The sequence below is a fragment of the Gymnoscopelus microlampas genome, assembly GCF_963454915.1.
Source record: "Gymnoscopelus microlampas genome assembly, chromosome: 17".
Taxonomy (NCBI): Eukaryota; Metazoa; Chordata; class Actinopteri; order Myctophiformes; family Myctophidae; genus Gymnoscopelus; species Gymnoscopelus microlampas.
In genome coordinates, this window is record NC_139954.1 from 38,763,957 (window position 1) to 38,785,072 (window position 21,116).

Genomic DNA, 21,116 nt, shown 5'->3' on the forward strand with positions numbered 1-21,116 from the left:
TTTTTCTTGACCGCTACAATGTCAAACATCTGAGAACAGGGGGGCTAACCTTTACTTTTTGGATACAATGTGCGGAAAAAAGGTAAGAATCAACAATATTGGCCACCGTTCGCCAGTGTCGCACGCTGCCGGCAGCCTGCGCAGTGGAACCTCATCTCGGAGCTATACAGCGGAGGGAGACGTACCTTTTGTCCTACTTCTTACAACAGCTTGACAGGCTGCATGCATGTACTGACATGTGCCCCGTGCGCGCGCGCGAGACAGACACTTAAGTTGGGGCTGCCCTCACTTAGCCAGGAATTTCTCTGACAAAGTGTGCGCGTGTGTCAGAGAGAGAGAGAGAGAGAGAGAGAGAGAGAGAGAGAGAGAGAGAGAGAGAGAGAGAGAGAGAGAGAGAGAGCGCGCGCGTGCGTGTGTGCTCGTGGGTGTGACAGAAAGCGAGACTAATGTGAAGGGGGATTTCCTCCAGAAGGAGGAGTTTAAAGTGCTGTTGATGTTGAACTTTTGTGTGTGTGTGTGTGTGTGTGTGTGTGTGTGTGTGTGTGTGTGTGTGTGTGTGTGTGTGTGTGTGTGTGTGTGTGTGTGTGTGTGTGTGTGTGTGTGTGTGTGTGTGTGTGTGTGTGTGTGTGTGCGCGCTCACGAGAGAGGGAGAAACAGATAGGCTGGAGTTTCTTCAGTACCCGAAATTGTTGGCAAGTGCAAAAGTGCGTTTGGTAGTAGGCCCAGAGCAGTAGAAGAGACTCACTCACTGTAGTTCCATACCTGTTTGTCCAATCTGTTTTGATGGGGTTCAGCGTCAAAAAGCAGCAGTGACATGACATTTTCCATGACAACACAGCAATTTCGGTAAAATACTGTTTATATGTCTGCTACTATATCATTATTAACATTTATTCATTTTATTTTAATGTTATGTATTACTTTATATACCATTATCACTAGATAGGAAAACAACATGGCTACACAATTCTCCATTAGAAAAACAAGAATTATTCAAATAATACCTGTTAGTGTTATGTGAGTATATCTTTTTTTTGTTTAACATTACAGTTTACCGTTACACCCCCCCCCCCCCCCCCTTCTATCTTCTATCTATGGTCATTGGTCATAATCCCAACCTTATCTGAGACATTCACTTAAACACACAAAGTCCCAGACTCAACAGCTGTTAATACAGATTAACAGCTGTAGGTATGCAGCTGTAATTCTTTAGCTTATTTCCTACTTTTACCGTACATATAACATTTACAGTATACAAGTTTATACTGTTCATAATGTACTGTATGTCACATTCATACCTACCCTGTTAATTCTATTTACATATACAGTATACGCTATAGTAGTTATCAAAGTGGGGTTCAGGGACCCGCCCAGGGGTCCTTATAATATATATATATATATATATATATATATATATATATATATATATATATATATATATATATATATATATATATACACACGTAGCATCAGAATCTGTTTAAGCACTACCCTGCGAGCTGTGAGCTTGTAGATTGGTTATTTTCACAAGAATTTGGAAAAAAAACAAATGCAAACCAAATGGATGAAAGGATCAAATAAAGAGATCATGTAGGTTAAAGTAATGATCATGTAGGTGAAGTAGTGATAATGTACTAAACTTCATTGTCACATCACAGGTTTACCGGTGTAAAAAAAGTTCTTCTTCTTACAAGTATTTGTAATAGTGATCATGTATGTGTTAAGAAAGTGACCATGTTTGTTAAATAGGGTTCCTATGGGTTCCAGTAGTCCTCATAGTGGTATCCAGGGACTCTCAGGATTCCTTTATGAAAAAGTTTAATCTGCAACACAATTTTATACAACATGTAGTGGGGGTCCCTGCTTCATCTCTCTCTTAGCTAAGGGGTCATTCACCTGAAAAACGTTGAAAACCCCTGCTTTAGGGCGTTCTAAATTAACCCTTACAAGTCTGCAACTTTTGTTCTTATTGTAAACGTTCTGTTTATTGAGTTTTGGGGAATTTTGCACACTCACAGGTCTGCCTGTGAGTCCATAGGCATGGACTAAAGTATACAACGGGTCCATTTGGTTCGATTTATATACAGTTTGTATACAGTTTGTATCCTGACTGTATACAAATGGACCCGTTAGGGACTCTAAGGGGTTAAGGGACTCTAAGGGTTTGACGATGCCTATCCTGATTTTGGAGAGACTAGACCTCTGATTACTGGATATCATAATCTATGACACATACTTGGATTCTATTTATTTTTTACCAAATGTTAACGAGTACCCAAAGGGTACATGTGGTTATTACAGGTTGTTTTAAAATAATTACAATGAATAAAAATGGCTGGTTAAAGGGATATTTCACTTTCAAAAAAACGTTTGGTCATTTTATCGTCTACTCAGGCTTTTGTGAACCCCCCAGACAGTTTTTAAGTTGCTCGATTCAGTATTTAGATATTTGATATTCATTTTATCAGACACGCCCCCTTCCTATACAAACCCATTGTAACTTCAAACTCCATTTTAACCATGTTAGATTCATCAAAAACACCCGTCCTTGGTTCACCCGACTCATACCGCCCCCCTAATACGTGAGGGGGCCGTGTTTTTTCAATTACTTTTTTCATTTATTTTTAATATTATTTTTGGAAAATGAAAAAAAAATAATACAATAAAAAAATAAAATAAAATACATGAAAAAATTAATCAGAAAAACACGGCCCCCTCACGCATGAGGAGGGCAGGGTGAGTCACCAGAACCAAGGACGGGTGTTTTTGATGAATCTAACATGGTTAAAATGGAGTTTGAAGTTACAATGGGTTTGTATAGGAAGGGGGCGTGTCTGATAAAATGAATATCAAATATCTAAATACTGAATCAAGCAACTTAAAAACTGTCTGGGGGGCTCACAAAGGCCTGAGTAGATGATAGAATGAGCAAAAGTTTTTTTGAAAGTGAAATATCCCTTTAAAGAGGGGGACATACAATTTCTTAGAGAATGTAATTATAAAAGCAAAGATGCACTGAAAACACTTTCAGACAGTCACATCTATTCAAAATGTATAACTACTCAATTTTAATGTTCCCTTATACTGCCACCAGTAGAAAGGGGGGGGGGGGTGATAGGAAGAGAGAGACACTATTTCAACAGTATGCTGGGGCCATTACTGGGTATACCGGAACCAGAACACACTGAAAGGAAGTAACAAGCTATATTTGAAAACATCCTGTGTTAAAATGCGAGGCGTAGATCGAGGTGTAATTAACCACACACTACCCATGAAGTCCACTGTCATTATTTGTGACATTAATCATCATCATCACCAGACATTGCCAGTTATTATTGTTATCTAAAATACCAGTGTCACCACTATGAAGAATACAATAAAAAATACCATTTATTTTGCTTTACTCAATTCAAGTAATTAGACCGGGAACCCCTATGCGTAACTACCTTTCAATCCGGGAACCTCTTTTGGGGTTGTTGTTGCTACGTACAGTATATAGCAACATATATATATTTTTTAAATCTTTGAATAAATATTTGAAGTTTTTCCGAAACTTTTTTTCAAGGTGAAGATTTAGAAGGCGTTTTTATAATCGGCCTCAGGTCTAAATGGGTTCAATTAAAATAGCTTAAGTATATGCTCGCACGAGAAGGAGAAACAGATTGAGTTTCTTCAGTAACTGTTTGGCAAGCGCAAAAGTGCATTCTATGGGTAGTAGGCCTATTGCCGCTTTAAAATGTACCATGTGAACATGTAACACGGTATCATGATAATGTTACCATGATGGCCCTGTGACAGGGCTATCAGGCCCTGTCACATCAGGCCCCTTACACAGCACTGTGTGACAGTGATGTCATGGTACTGGTCAATGTGTCTCCATGGTACTGGTCATTGTGTCTCCATGGTACTGGCCATTGTGTATCCATGGTACTGGTCATTGTGTCTCCAAATCATGGTCATCATGTCAGTATCATGATACTGGAGAAGGAGGAAGGGAAGTTCGCACACTGTATCTCAGCTCCCAGTAGAAAATGTTGCTGATGATACTGCCCATGATACCGAACAAGTGACCATGATACTGACCATGATAATGACCATTATATTGACATGGTGTGATACTGACCATGATAGAGACCATTATACTGACATGATACTGAAACTCGGGATAGGCATCGTCGGACCCGGTGTTCACTCTCCATTCCGACATCTCACCACTCCGACTAGTGGCTTCCGCGTGCGGTTAGGGTTAGGGTTAGGTATAGGGTTCGTCAACGTCGGAAAGGCGACATGTCGGAAAGGAGAAATGCACCCGTCGGACCCCTTAGAGTCTAAGGCTTAGACTATAAGGGGTCTGACAATGCCTACCCCAATTATTGGGATGTTCACGAGTACCCGGAGGGTATATGTGGTTATTACAGGTTGTTTTGAAATAATTACATCTATCTATATATACAATTTGAATCCTGCGCCATGTCGGTTGTCCGTATGCGACGCCAGTGTGGCGGTGTGACGTAATCTGACATCACGATGACAACGCCAGTGTGACGTAATCTCACGACAGCATGACATCACATGACATCACATCCTACCTATAAATTCTAGGATGCCGTCAGATCGCACCAGTTCGACGGCTTCCATAGTGATAAATAGTAATAATCTATACAAGGAACTCTCTCCACCACAATGACGACAACTTCACCAAAGCCACAACGGCTGGAGATACAACGCCAGACATGGCGCACTGCAAAGTGAACGACGCGTCACGCTAGACGTTCGGGCCGCGGGCCCCTTAGAGTCTAAGGCTTAGACTATAAGGGGTCTGACAATGCCTACCCCAATTATTGGGATGTTCACGAGTACCCGGAGGGTATATGTGGTTATTACAGGTTGTTTTGAAATAATTACATCTATCTATCTATCTATATATACAATTTGAATCCTGCGCCATGTCGGTTGTCCGTATGCGACGCCAGTGTGACGGTGTGACGTAATCTGACATCACGATGACAACGCCAGTGTGACGTAATCTCACGACAGCATGACATCACATGACATCACATCCTACCTATAAATTCTAGGATGCCGTCAGATCGCACCAGTTCGACGGCTTCCATAGTGATAAATAGTAATAATCTATACAAGGAACTCTCTCCACCACAAGAACTCTCTCCACCACAATGACGACAACTTCACCAAAGCCACAACGGCTGGAGATACAACGCCAGACATGGCGCACTGCAAAGTGAACGACGCGTCACGCTAGACGTTCGGGCCGCGTAGCGGCCCGAACGTCTGTATGTACGAACGTTGTATGTGGCCAGTGTGACGTAATCTGACATCACGCCAGTGTGACGTAATCTGACATCACGATGAGACGGTATATGACATCACATCCTACCTATAAATTCTAGGATGCCGTCAGATCGCACTAGTTCGACGGCTTCCATAGTGGGTTTTGGTCATTGGAGAGGTGATGCACGTCACCTCTTTCTGAAGTGGGTACTTTCAAAGCCTGCCGTGGATTTAGGAGAGCACAAAACTCTCTCTCACACTGTGAGGTGCCTGTAAGGTGGCACTGCAAAGTGAACGACGCGTCACGCTAGACGTTCGGGCCGCTAACTTCTAGTTGAGTACAAATGGCATGGTTAAAGAGGGGTACATACCATTTCTTAGAGAATTATATTATAATAAAAGCAAAGATGCACTGAAAACACTTTCAGACAGTCATGTCTATTCAAAATGTATAACTACTACACTACAACTACTGTTCCCTTATACTGCCACCAGTAGAGAGGGGGGGGGGCAGTGAGAGGGGGAGAGAGAGATTGGAAGAGAGAGAGCCTATTTCAACCACACAACACTATGACGCATGGGGCCATTACTAGGTATACCGAAACCAGAACACACTGTTAAGGAGGAACAAGCTATATTTGAACACATCCTGTGTTCAAATGCGAGGCGTAGAACGAGGTGTAATTGACCACTCACTACCCATGATGTCCCCTATCATTATTTGTGACATTAATCATCATCATCATCATCATCATCATCAAACATTGATAATTATTGTCCATGGGCCAGACCCCTATTTTTGGGATATTGGTACCATTAAAGGGGGAAAGGGTTGCAAGTGCATTTGTGTATTGCTACAAGTCTGTATCTTATGAAATTCTATGATAGCAATGTCAAAATAGTAGCTGATTACTTGTTTTCGTCCCTCACATCTGATAGCTGATGAAAAAATGCTTTCTGGGGTGCAGTTTGCAGAGGTCTGTACATCTCAACCCATTACTGAGACAACTGTGGTCAGGAAGCTTGCATGGTCGTGCACATTTACAAGCCAATAACTCAAGGACTACATCTGGTGCAGGGGCTGTGAGCATCCAGTGAATTGTTAACTGTCCACCAAACATCAACAGTTGTCCACTCTGTATAGGATCTGGTGCAGATGGCTGAGTCTGCAGAGAGCATCTCCATATTTTAGTCTGGTAATTGGCACGGAGGGCTTGGAGAAATAGACATTCTCCACATGGTGGGAGTTGACTGGAATCAGCCTCTCCCCTCCTGGCACAGAATATCTGGTAGCGGATCTCGTTCAGGTCATTGGAGGTCCAGACAATACCAGCTACAGTACAAGTAAACTGCTGCAGTCGGTCAAAGAGCTCTGTTGAAACATCCCAAGTCTGGCCAAGTTGTTTGAATGTCTTCAGAAATTCAGGGTTTTTCTTCAATAACCTCAGTTTTCCACCTCCAGCAAAGGCACTCACTCCAGTAAATGCGTGTAGCACAACCAGACTCTTACAGATATTTTCTCCCAAAGCAAGGCCTAGCTTGTGTATGTCCACAAATTGTGTGCGGTTTTGTGTACCACACACTTTTGATAGACAGCTAGGGCAAGGGATGTGTTTTGGAAGGCTAAATAGAGAATTGTTACATCAGTACCTTCAGAAGTAACAATTACAGCTTTTGCACCAGATGTGTGTGTGTGTGTGTGTGTGTGTGTGTGTATGTGTGTGTGTGTGTGTGCGTGTGTGCGCGCGTGCGTGCGTGCGTGCGTGTGTGCGTGCGTGAATGTATTGTACCTGTCAGACCTCCTCGAGGATTACTCCCCAGCACGGAACCTGAGGTCTCATGACTTGGGGCTCCTCACCACCCCTCACAGCAATAAGCGGACCCTCGGCGATAGAGCTTTCAGGGTGGCAGCCCCTGCCCTCTGGAACTCTCTCCCCATGGAGATTCGCCAGATGCCAACACTGGACTCTTTCAAGTCCGCACTGAAGAGACACTTGTTTACACAGGCTTTTGGCAATTAGTTTGTTTATTTTGTGTATTGTAAAGCGTCCTTGGGTTTCTGAAAGGCACTATAAATTCAAGTTATTATTATTATTATTATTATTATTATTAGTAAAGTCTAGTTAAGTGTGATCCTCATTTACATGTTTATTAGATGTTTTCCTGAGTTGAGCTGTACGCTGCATGGGGTACAACCTTGAGTTTGAGAGTTCCTGACTCTTCAAAGTAATGTCTAAATGGTTTCTACATTTTCATAAACCAATAAAAAGAGGTATCACTCATGATTCTATGATGTTTAATTCAGAAGTTTATGATGTAGGCCTACCCTGTTTCAGAGTGGCAGCCATCTTGGATTTGCCCATGGCTACCAGAGGGATAATTCAGCTTGTCTGATGATGTTGGTCATGTCCATCCATTGTACAAACATTAGAAAATTGCATTAAAGTGAACCGTTTTTGAGTATAGACAACAATGAATAATTGCATATTCAGAGTATACCCCTAAAACGGTACTCAGCTACTCTTCTGAAACTGCTATCACACATTTATCACTCCTGGATGTCATGCGAACAAAAATGATGCCTCATATGTTTTGCCTCTTTTAATGGTACCGAGATCTCACCTGGCCCATGGACTATTATCATTGTTATCTAAAACACCAGTGTCACCACTATGAAGAATACAACAAAAACACAACTTTGCTTACTTTAATTCAATTAATTTAAATAATAGAGAGAAAGGAGAATACTATAGTAAAAGTAATGCATTGGGGGTTTCCTCACTGAACCAGTAGGAGGAGTCTGTGGGGTCCTTGACATGAAAACATTTGAGAACCACTGTATTAGGTCATTCTCCACGTGTGTTTGTGAGCACATGCACTATAAATGCACACACTTTCACAATTAGGTCAAAACGGTGTGCTTGCGAGGGGGAGACAGTGTTAAAGCCAGACTAGAACAAACAACAGCTCAGGCTATACCGCATCAATGAAGCCCAAGTTAGAACAACACAGATATTGAACAAAGTGAGTAAGATGACATTTAAACATAATTATTTAGAAATATAGTACTAAATCGTAATCACTTTCAGTGATGCTTATATACTGTATGTACTTTATTAACATTAAACTTGTATTGTTGATGACATGTATTAATGTATTATTAATATACTATGCTGATGAATTGAATACATGAATTGCTTTGTGTTATCTTTTTAGCCCTAATGTCTGTACTATATGTGCTGCTTACATTTCAGACTAATAACGTTATTCAATTAATAATAATAATACAAAATAAAAAAAGATTTAGTGAAAGGGACCTGAGTAGGCTCTGTACTTGGACCACTTTTTTCCCTAAACTAAATCTCTGTGCCCCCCAGATCTTCCCCCCAGATTATGGATGCTGGGGTTCAAGTGTTTAAGTTACTTTCTTGTGTTTTTCCATAAGATGGCTAGTACAGATGTCCCTTACAAGCCAATCACTTCAAAGACTGAGAGCCATGATGATGGAGGAGTCAGGGAGGAGAGGCAGGAGGAGAAAGGAGAGGAGGTGAACATGGTGCACATCAATGAAGGAGCAGACAGTCTCACAGACCAAGGCTCTGGCTCACAGGAGGCTACAGGACATCAAGGTACACAGTAACACACTTCACTTATTGTTTAGACTGCTGCTAGGTTCTTGGTTCACCTGGGATCCTAGTTTCTTTAGACACTAGTAGACAACCCAGTGTGTTAATATAGTAGTTACTAAAGGTTATAACGCCATGTTGGACAAATAACAAAAAAATCCCCTTTGAGTCGGTTTCTCCTTGTTTCATTTCTTCATTTCATGATGTCACATTTTCGATTAAGTCCAAGTTGTAGTGGGGAAGTCACAGTTGCAAAGGGGTTTCAAGAGAAAAAAGCATTTATTTGTGAAATAAAGCCACTCGCCGCTCCTACTGTCTGTACAACACAACAACACACCATAGACGGAAGCTCTTTTGCATAAACTACTCAGACACATTCAATTACAACTCAAACGCATTCATAAACTACACAGACACATTCATAAACTACACAGACACATTCATAAACTACACAGACACATTCATAAACTACTCAGACACAAGCATAAACTACTCAGCCACATTGATAAACTATTCAGACACAAGCATAAACTACACAGACACGTTCATAAACTACTGAGACACATGAATAAACTACTCAGACACATTGATAAACTACTCAGACACAAGCATAAACTACACAGACACGTTCATAAACTACTCAGACACGTTCATAAACTACTCAGACACATGAATAAACTACTCAGACACATTGATAAACTACTCAGACACAAGCATAAACTACACAGACACGTTCAAAAACTACTCAGACACAAGCATAAACTACACAGACACGTTCATAAACTACTCAGACACATGAATAAACTACTCAGACACAAGCATAAACTACTCAGACACATTGATAAACTACTCAGACACAAGCATAAACTAAACTAAAACAATAGCATTGTTTTTCTTCACCTTTCATCACACATTTCTTGTACACTACAAAACTATAATGATGCGAAGCCTGCGGAGCTAGTTCAGGCAGACAACTCCAAGGAGCACCAATTCCTGATCAGCTGATCAGTCACACGCTCTCTCCATCTGATTGGGGCGGGCTATATCGCAGCTCATTCTTCTTGCTGCTGCTCTGCCATCTTGCTGCTCTTCTATGCTGCTGCTCTGCTGCTGCTTTGTGCTCTGCTTTATGAAGTTGTTTGTGCTCTGTTTCTATGATTCCCTTATGGGGGTCTATTTCATTCTATTCCCTGTCAAATCTAGTTGGCAAATCATTTATTATAATTGATGCTTACAGGGCATTAATGAAATGAGAGAGCGCCAACTATCCTTAAATATTTATGCTCTATATATTTATAAATATAAATAAATGTATTCATTCAATCGAAGAGTTGTCTGACCAAACTGTACGTCAAGGGCTCTGCCGTGAACTGCACATCAAGCGCCACAGGAATCCAAGAGAATTGATTGGTCATTAAAGCCAGTACACACTGTTCAACTTTAAAAGCTGTTGGATAGTCATAAGATCGCCATGCAGTTCATACTACACAACTCTCTTTCTTGAAATCGTCTGTCCTAGTCGTTGTGCTTTCGCTCTGGTATCAATAAAGTACACCTATTTCAATTCTATTCTATTCTATTCTCTCTGCATGTCCGATGTCTGTCTGATCACAAAAACACAAAATATTTGAAAGGATGTGATACCATGCCGATGGAACCGCACGGTCCAAGCTTTCTGATTCCAACCCGTTTTATAGGCTATATTTAACACTGCAATATCAACATTGCTACCAATATGAGACCTGAATTTCCCCACATGGATCAATAAAGGTCTATCTGTAAGGATTGGATATATATACATCTATCCAGATAGTCTGTCAAACAAGCACCCAGGTCCACCTGTCCTGTGCTCTCATTGGCTGTAGCATGGCTCTGCTCTCAGTGCTGGTTGCAACCCAGTTCCAGTCGGCGATAGCTTCTGATATTAAACTTGCCAGACATCTGGAGATGCTCAGGAAGGCATCCCTGAATGCTGAATCGTGCTTGGGTTGTGTATTTGAACCTCTATTTTACGTTGAGCAAACTGCTGTTTTTATGTATTATTAAGCAAGAGCTTAATACAGTAAAAGTTTAAATCTGATTATTTTATGTTCTGTGGACTCGAAAATGAAATGAAAATTATTGTTGCAAATGTTGATTGATTGATTGAATACTTTATAAGCCGTTTGCAAAAAAAGCACAGGAAAGTATAGTTCAATGCGGTCTGCTATTAGGATTTAAAACCCAAGAAAGCCTTTGTACTCAATTCATCGAAACATTTAATAACAGACAAATATACACTACTATGCAAAACATCATATATACAGTTTGAAAACAAAATGTGTACAGTAAAGAGTTCGGGGGGGGGGGGTTTCAGGGGCCAGTTTTGAATTGAAGCCACCGGTAAGTGCTCTTTTAGAGCGGTTTTGAAGGAGAGTAGGGTTTTACACTCCTTCACGACTGTTCGTAGGGCGTTCCACATTTTTGTGGCATAGCAGGAGAACAAATTTAATCCCTTGTTAGGGCCAAATCTGGGTTGGACGTGATTATTGGAGCTTCCCCTGGTGTTGTGATTGTGGACTTCATTGACTTTGTGAAGTATTTTGACAGGCACATGGGTGTCTTTGTGGTGTAGTGTATCTTGTAAACCAGACCCATTGCAAGTTGTGTCATTTCCTTTCCTTTCCTTTGCATTCCGCAGTATGCTGGTGAGTCATATGTCTAACCACACATTTCTTATGAATATCCTGTTCTGTTCTGTGTGCGTGTGCGTGTGCGTGTGCGTGTGCGTGTGCATGTGCGTGTGCATGTGAGTGTGTGTGTGTGTGTGTGTGTGTGTGTGTGTGTGTGTGTGTGTGTGTGTGTGTGTGTGTGTGTGTGTGTGCGTGCGTGCGTGCGCGTGCGTGTGTGCGTGGGTGGGTGCATGTGTGCATGCGCGTGGCGTGCGAGCGCACACTTCCTTACTGCTAGAGTATTGTGGCAACCAGTCACAGACAGCATAATCACATTTTGTTAAAACTGTATATTTACAGTTATCTAGAAATCATGTACAGTATTGTACATCCTTGTACGTATGACGTCTGTCTACAGATATTTATGCCACCCCAGACTTGACAAAGAAGGTGAGACGGAGTGATAGAGAAAGAGGACAGATAGGGGCCACTGAGGACAGTGGACAGTTGGAGGTGAGGGAAGAGACGGAGGACAGAGTGGTGAACATCTATGAGTGTGTGGCCGATTTGAGAAGCCGTGACATCGTCCCTGGACCACAGGAGGAAATGATGGACAACACAGCAGGAAGCCAGCCTCGGGGTGAGTTTGACAAAGTTGTCTTTTCCTGCAGCAAGAAAAAGGTGATTTCATTGCACAATAAAACTCAACAGGTGTACTTTAAATTGTACTGTATATTGTTCAGTATCATTCTTTTGATGTGTGAAAGCAATTTTCGAGAAAAGTTTTTGTCAGTTCAAAGCACTTTGGTCCGGTTTTGTGTAGCTAGTGGGGTTTTTAGACTTTTTAATGACATCCACACCAAGAATGATATCTACAAGTGTGATAATTATAATGATAACTATAACAGTAATAAGAGTGAGCATCCACAGTGACGCCAAGCACACACTGCGTGCCCTAGCTGTGTTAGAGCTCAAAGTGTATACTGATGATGACCTGCTGTACATTCCAAGGAGAAAGAAAAACAAAATCAGAAGGTTTTTGGTTCACAAAATGATTTGTTATGTTATGGTCAACTTCAGATAGAATGATTATTATAACAATATATTTAGTTATAATATAGTTATTGTTCTTGGTGTGGTCAGAGGTAGTTATTGTTCTTGGTGTGGAGAGCTCTCTCAGTTGCTGCGCACCTAGAAGCTGTATTTTCTGTTGTAGGACAGCAAACAGTGGGAAGGCGTCTCATAGTTGCTGCTCCGTGGATCCTGTGTGGTATACTGCTTGTTATACTGTTCGTGATCACAGGCCTGGCTGTGCACTGTGAGTATTGTCACAAATCTCAGCATTAACCCAAACCTTGACTGCTCAATTTAATCTAATTCTTTGTTTCTACTCAAGAGTATTTTTGGGTGTATTATGACTTGTATTAAGTATGATGGAGAAAGTGCTGTTAACAAATTATGCATGTAAAAAATAATATTAACATTGAACATCTTCTTCACAAAGCTAACGTTCTACACGCGTGATCTCATCATGAACAGTAGCTACAACTGTGTTTATCATCCTCACTTTTGTCCTTTGCAGATAATTCAGCGAATAAGCATTTGCAGATCAGACATGACAGCCTTGTGCTGGAGTTAGAGACAACACATAATAACCTGACCCAAGAGAATAAACAGTTACAAGAAGAAGTAAACCAACTTAGAGAGGCAACAGGTGAGAGAAGTTACACACATTTATGAAGGGATACTGTATTAAATAGTATTTGTTTTTATATTTTAAGTGTTAGGGATGTAGTGGTATCTCCACTGTGAAGAAATCATAATAAATTGTTTATTTTTGTTTTTAAATTTGCAATTTTCTTAAAGGAAACTCTAGACATGAACTATTAACTATTACATCACTCAATGACTCTACTAATACGTAATAAAAAAAATCTTAATAGAAATAATAATAGAAACATTATACAAAAGGAAACAAATCAAATGCTATAAGGGTGAAGTCTTTATTCTAGGGTTTTGCTCACAGTCAAATATATTTTAGGATGTAGACCTAATCAGAATCAAAGCATAGCAGTGCATATCCGACCTCTTGGCTAATAGATATTATTATATTATATTATATTATATTATATTATATTATATTATATTATATTATATTATATTATATTATATTATATTATATTATACTATATTATATTTATTTATTAATATTATTCAGGTCAGTTCAGGTTTTGTATTTGACTACAATTATTATTATTATTATTATTATTATTATTATAGCATGTGTTAGATTTGATTATCAGTGCATTGAAAATCCATCAATAGTCCTCCTGTTTAATGTTTAGTCAAGCCGTGTCCCACTGGATGGAAGAAGTTTGGATTCAGCTGTTATCACAGATCTACTGAAGAGACACATTGGGAGGAAAGTAGACAAGAATGTCTGCAGACGGGAGCAGATCTGGTGATCATTAACAGTAAAGAAGAACTGGTTAGTGTGTGTGTGTGGTGCATGCGTGCGTGCGTGTGTGCGTGCGTACGTGCGTGCGTAGGTGCGGGCGTGCGTGCGTGCGTGCGTGTCCTTGTATCCAACATCCATAAATAGCTACATATAAATGTGATGTCAGTGATTATAATGAACCATTAATGCATTACTGAAAATTAATGATGGTTCAATCATGGACAAATCATCAGGAATTCATCAGAGGATTGACCTGTGGGAAAGGAGCATCTTGGATTGGTCTGAACAACACTGAGGGAAATTGGACATGGGTGGATGGAACAACACAGACAACAACAGGGTGAGACATTTTAGTCTTTCTATTGCAATTCTATCAACGTCACTGTATATGAGCGACTGAGTGGATATGGTTAATTATATTACGTTGTTTACTTTGTAGGTACTGGGCCAGTGGAAGGCCTTATAACAATACAAACCATAACTGTGTAAAGTACAATCACAAGCAAGGAGAATGGACAGATGAAAAATGTGAGGAAGACATCCACTCCATCTGTGAGAAGTGATGTTTCTACAACTTGTCTGTGTTTATAAAACTGCAGCTAACTGTTCTACCTTGTGAAGTTCTACTGTAACAATTAGTGGCAAAACAAAGAACATTATTGTACTGAAGTCACACTGTTGTACCGGGAGCAAGAGGAAAGTATGTTCCCTCAGCCCTACAGAATCCTATAGGACTGAGGGAACATAGAACCCTGGGGACATAGGGGGATGACCCTGTCATCTAGTTCCATAGGGTTTAACACATTGACCGCCAGAGGTTAATCTCATAATGTACTCACCAGCGCCAACGTTTTATTGTTGTTTTTTGTTTTTTTCACGTCGCCATAGACATTGTTATAATCCTTAAAATTGAGCTGCGCACTGTTTGTAAACATTGCGGACATCTGCCTGGTTCGAGCAGTGAAAACCACGTGTCAAACGGAATCTCCATGTTGTAGTTAGAACAGTTTATGTTAAACAGTGATCACCGAGGAGAAGAAAAAAACAAGGAGAAAACTGAGTTTCAGTTTCGTCATTAGAACGACGCCTGACGGCTTCGGCAAAACCGGATCCCAAATAATTCTGTTTCCGGTGGTGTTACAATGAAATGTGCCGTACCGGAAATTGAAAAAAAATATTTTCGAAAAAAAGGAAAAAGCACCACGGCCCGTAGGCTACGGGATCGGCGCTTTACAGTTGGATTTATCGGCCCGTAGGCTACGGGCCTGGCGGTGAGAGTGTTAATGGAATTAAATACATTTTTTGATACATCCCCAAAACTATAAAAAGATTTTGATATATTTTTTTTACTTTTGCATATTTTTTTTTACCTGAAAATGCATTTTGCTCTTTATTATTATTATTATTTTGTACAGTTCTGGTCTCTTAAAGTCCTGCTTTATTGTGTAATTTAATAATCAGTGTGATGCCCTCAACTGTATCAGAATCATCTATTACCTTAAAATAAATAAATAAGTAACTTTCTTTTAAAAAGGTGACTGTGTGAAATGTCTGAAAACTTTGTATAGAAAAGGCCTCTAGGCTCTAGTTTTATAATAAATATATATTTTGATATTCATATGGCTTTGAGGTGTAGGATATACATGTATCAAGTTGCTATTAGAATTAGTTGTTAGCACTGGGACTCGAAAGTGAACTGTCTCTGCCTTTCTTATTACCCTGACAAACTATGTGAATGAAAAATGCTCTTCCCTTTCTCCAATAATCAATGCATAAGAACCTGTGTTGCTTCTGGGGAGCTTGATACCAAAATAAAATGAGATATTTCTTTATTCATGTAGGCCTACGGTTAAAAGTATGACCATTAAAAAAAAAAAAAAATGTAAATACTATTTACTATTTATAATATTTCATTAGACACATACTGTATTAGATCTCATTATGGTAAGTAGGTTTTGTAGGGGCGGCCATATAGTGTGTGGTTAATGAGCCCGCCTGGGCAGCCAGAGGCCTTGGTTGTCACAGGTTCGATTCCAGGCCAGCAATGTGCCGATGTGTGTCCCTGAGCAAAACTCTTAACCCTTAATTGCGCCAGAGCACCGTAGAATGGCTGCTCACTACTCGTAGTTATAGGATGGGTAAATGTAGGACAAACTTCACATATGTGCATATATAGCGACAAAAATACACCCAAGGTGTCTTCTCATTGGATTACATTGCACAATTAAACAGGTCTCAAAGTCACTCTTTTAGCACTTAAACATACGCAAACAAAGCTTTATATAATTTATATGAAATGTAAACTTCCTGTTTATTTTACCATTTGAATTAGGATATGTGTGTGTGTGTGTGTGTGTGTGTGTGTGTGTGTGTGTGTGTGTGTGTGTGTGTGTGTGTGTGTGTGTTTGTGTGTGTGTGTGTGTGGGTGGGTGTGTGCGAAAGAGAGAAACGGAAAGCGTAGTTTGGTTTCCTGGTTTCACTGACCAAGAAAAGAGAGAGAGAGAGAGAGAGAGAGAGAGAGAGAGAGAGAGAGAGAGAGAGAGAGAGTGTGCGTGTGTGCGTGTTTGTGTGTGTATCCTAATTGCTACAGTTGTCTCTGGCAACCAGCCAGAGACATCCACAATAAAATGTTGCTGATCCATTATATTTGTTATCTATAACCAAGTAATAACATTTTGATACAGCTAATCAAAACATACAGGAAATACACATCATAATTACTATTTGTTGCCAGTTACTTTTCAAGCCTCATACTCAGAAGATGGCTGCTACAGTAACAGTTTATGACATGCCAGACTTGAAAAAGAAGGTGAGACAGAGTGATGGAGAAGGACAAACCATCTACGATAGAGTAGATGATGTCAGAAGACGTGACATCCCTGGACCACAGCAGAACACAGCAGGGAGACAGACTGGTGAGTTTGACAAAGTTGTGAATCATTGTCAGCATCATAAATGCTGTCTAAAACCTTCACTACATTTGTTTTACTCATTTACCAAAAATAGCCTAACTACAATCTTACAACACATTATGATGTGGCATGTTGTGAGCTTGTAAATAGGCTAATTTATGACTTACTAGGCTTAAGTTGTTTAAGAATACATTGTAGTAAAAACAAGGGCAAACCACTTTTGCCTAGGCTCCTTGAACCTGCAGTACCTACAATAAATAAAATAAAAGCACAATATATCAGACACATTGTTCAGTATCATTCTTTTTGATGTGTAAAAGTTTTGGTCAGTTCAAAGCACTTTGGTCCGGTAATGGGGTTTTTAGACTTTTAAAGGACATCCACACCAAGAATGATATCTACAAGTGTGATAATTATAATGATAACTATAACAATAATGAGAGTGAGCATCCACAGTGATGCCAAGCACACACTGCGTGCTCCGGATGTCAGAGCTCAAAATGGATGATGACCTGCTGTACATTCCAAGGAGAGAAAAAAAAACGAATTCAGAAGGTTTTTGGTTCACAAAATGATTTGTTATGTTGTGGCCAACTTCAATTAGAATAATTATTATAACACGTTATTGTTCTTGGTGTGGTCAGCCCTGTTGCCAGAGTTTTATCTCTCTCAGTTGCTGCGCACCTAGAAGCTGTATTTTCTGTTGTAGGACAGCAAACAGTGGGAAGGCGTCTCATAGTTGCTGCTCCGTGGATCCTGTGTGTTATACTGCTTGTTATACTGTTCGTGATCACAGGCCTGGCTGTGCACTGTGAGTATTCCATGTCACAAATCTCAGCATTAACCCAAACCTTGATTTGACTGCTCAATTTAATCTAATTCTTTGTTTCTACTCAAGAGTATTTTTGGGTGTATTATGACTTGTATTAAGTATGATGGAGAAAGTGCTGTTAACAAATTATGCATGTAAAAAATAATATTAACATTGAACACCTTCTTCACAAAGCTAACGTTCTACACGTGTGATCTCATCATGAACAGTAGCTACAACTGTGTTTATCATCCCCACTTTTGTCCTTTGCAAATAATTCAGCGAATAAGCATTTGCAGATCAGACATGACAACCTTGTGCTGGAGTTAGAGACAAGACACAATAACCAGACCCTGGAGAATGAACAGTTACAACGTGAAGTAAACCAACTTAGAGAGGCAGCAGGTGAGAGAAGTTGCAAACATTTATGAAGGGATACTGTATTAAATAGTATTTGTTTTAATATTCTAATTGTTAGGGATGTAGTGGTATCTCCACTGTGAAGAAATCATAATTAATGGTTTATTTTAGTTTCTAAAATTTCAATTTTCTTAAAGGAATCTCTAGACATTAATTATTATTACATCACTCAATGACTCTACTAATATGTAGTAAAAAAAAGTCTTAATAGAAATAATAGTAGAAACATTATACCAAAGGAAACAAATCAAATGCTATATGGGTGATTGGGCATTACACTAGGGTTTTGCCTCACAGTTCAAAGTGTAGCAGTGCACATCCTACCTCTTGGCTATAGACCTAAACCATGTCATTATGCTAATATTATTCAGGTAATTTCAGGTTTTGTATTTGACAATTATTATTATTATTATTATTATTATTATTATTATTGTTATTTTTATTATCATAGTGTTAGATTTGATTATCAGTGCATTGAAAATCCATCAATATTCATCCTTGATGTCTAGTCAAGCCGTGTCCCACTGGATGGAAGAAGTTTGGATTCAGCTGTTATTACAGATCTACTGGAGAGACACATTGGGAGGACAGTAGACAAGAATGTCTGCAGACAGGAGCAGATCTGGTGATCATTAACAGTAAAGAAGAACAGGTTAGCATACGTGTGCGTGTGCGTGTGCGCGCGTGCGTGCGCTTGTGCGTGCGTGTCCATGTGTCCAACATCCATAAATATATATAAATGTGATGTAATTCAGTGATTATAATGAACCATTAATGCATTATTGAAAATTAACGATGGTTCAATCATGGACAAATCATCAGGAATTCATCAAAGAACTGACCTGTGGGAAAGGAGCATCTTGGATTGGTCTAAACAACACTGAGGGAAATTGGACATGGGTGAATGGAACTCGACTGACAACAACAGGGTGAGACATTTTACAAATCTTTCTATTCCAAAAATATCAATGTCACTGTATGTGAGTGATTGAGTGGATGTGGTTAATTATATTAAGTTGTTTACTTTGCAGGTACTGGGCCAGTGGAAGGCCTTATAATGATACAAACCATAACTGTGTAAAGTACAATCACAAGCAAGGAGAATGGACAGATGGAAAATGTGAGGAAGAAATCCACTCCATCTGTGAGAAGTGATGTTTCTACAACTTGTCTCTGTTTATGAAACTGCAGCTAACTGTTCTACCTTGTGAAGTTCTACTGTAACAATTTGTGGCAAAACAAAGAACATTATTGTACTGAAGTTCACACTGTTGTACCGGGAGCAAGAGTAAAGTATGTTCCCTCAGCCCTACAGAATCCCTAATAGGACTGAGGGAACATAGAACCCTGGGGACATAGGGGGATGACCCTGTCATCTAGTTTCATAGGGTTTAATGGAATTAAATACATGTTTTTTTTTTGATACATCCCCAAAGTATAAAAAGATTTTTATATTTCTTTTACTTTTGCATATTTTTTTTACCTGAAAATGCATTTTGCTCTTTATTATTATTATTATTTTGTACAGTTCTGTACTCTTACTCCTGCTTTATTGCACCACCCTTATTATTTTTTGTGTAGTTTAAGAATCAGTGTGATGCCCTCAACTGTATCAGAATCATCTATTACCTTAAAATAAATAAATAAGTAACTTTCTTTTAAAAAGGTGACTGTGTGAAATTTCTGAAAACTTTGTATAGAAAAGGCCTCTAGGCTCTAGTTTTATAATAAATACATATTTTGATATTCATATTGCTTTGAGGTGTAGGATATACACGTATCAAGTTACTATTAGTTGTTAGCACTGGGACTCTAAAGTGAACTGTCTCTGCCTTTCTTATTACCCTGACAAACTATGTGAATGAGAAATGCTCTTCCCTTTCTCCAATAATCAATGCATAAGAACTAGAGGTTACGAATGTAACCCCGGTTTTAGTAGGTTTGGAGTTTACTACTCACTATGGGATATCAGCGCCCCCAGGCGATGTACAGAGTAACACACACGCTCCCGATGCCAATTCACTGATTGGCTTAGGGTATGTCACGAGTCCGGAAGACCCGGGAGTACAAAAGCTCCCCGTGACATAGGCTCTTCCTCTTAACATTCACCTCTCTGCATGCCAAATGCGCACAGAAAGGGGTGTCTGGTGAGTAGTAAACTCCAAACCTACTAAAACCGGGGTTACATTCGTAACCTCTAGTTTTACCACGGTTTTCCGTTTACTACTCACTATGGGATTCATAAACCCCCCTTGAGGTAATGAGCCACACAACCCTGACAGGCCCGCACGCCCCTCAGCCCCTAGGTCCCGCCCACACGGACGTGACCTACGGCCCCACGGGCGCCCCCAACCCACCGGGCTGGGGCGCGGGATAGATAATAAAGACTAGGCCCTGACAGGCTCCAGAGTCCGCCTATTTACTAACAGGCAGACACAGGCCTGCCTCATAACTCAATATGAGGAACAGGGCCCCATCTCCTGGGAGCCAGCCCAGCTGGTCTCATGGAAACCCCAGAGGAAGTCGAGAGATAGGGAGAAAAGCCCCAAGCCTACTCCCTTCCCTTCACTGGCCTGGAGGCATCTGCTACGCCTAGGACCGCGTGCGCCAAGGACGCCGCCGCCACGTCCAGGCTGTAAAAGGCCGCAAAAGTCGAAGGAGACGACCAATTTGCCGCTGCACAGATCTCCTGGATCGAAGCTCCCTTGTAGAGAGCCCAGGACGTAGCCATGCCTCTAGTAGAGTGGGCCCTCAGACCCCCCGGGACTGGGGCCCCACCGCTGACATAAGCTAGCTTAATGGCATCTCGGATCCATCTAGAAAGCGTCGTCTTAGAGTGACCGCCTTCCTCTGAACCCCCACGCCAAAAGAGACAAAGAGTTGCGTCGATGAACGATTGGCCGCTGTCCTCTGACAATAGAGCTTCAGGGCTCTCACTGGACAGAG

At 40.3% G+C, this 21,116-nt stretch overlaps 1 protein-coding gene across 2 annotated transcripts; it reads left to right on the forward strand.

The window, feature by feature from the left end:
* The first annotated feature begins 8,227 nt into the window (after positions 1 to 8,227).
* Positions 8,228 to 19,666, forward strand: LOC311064632 (C-type lectin domain family 4 member A-like). 2 transcript variants are annotated; one of them, XM_084084539.1, is made up of 8 exons: positions 8,228 to 8,316; positions 8,738 to 8,921; positions 11,988 to 12,209; positions 12,786 to 12,887; positions 13,152 to 13,283; positions 13,915 to 14,057; positions 18,993 to 19,099; positions 19,202 to 19,666. In XM_084084539.1, the coding sequence occupies exons 2-8, from the start codon at positions 8,738 to 8,740 to the stop codon at positions 19,323 to 19,325; spliced, it is 1,014 nt and encodes a 337-aa protein (XP_083940665.1). In that variant the 5' UTR covers positions 8,228 to 8,316; the 3' UTR covers positions 19,326 to 19,666. The 2 variants fall into 2 exon arrangements, with proteins under 2 accessions (XP_083940665.1, XP_083940664.1); XM_084084538.1 differs by lacking the exons at positions 18,993 to 19,099; positions 19,202 to 19,666 and adding exons at positions 14,261 to 14,367; positions 14,467 to 15,475.
* Positions 19,667 to 21,116: the final 1,450 nt, after the last annotated feature.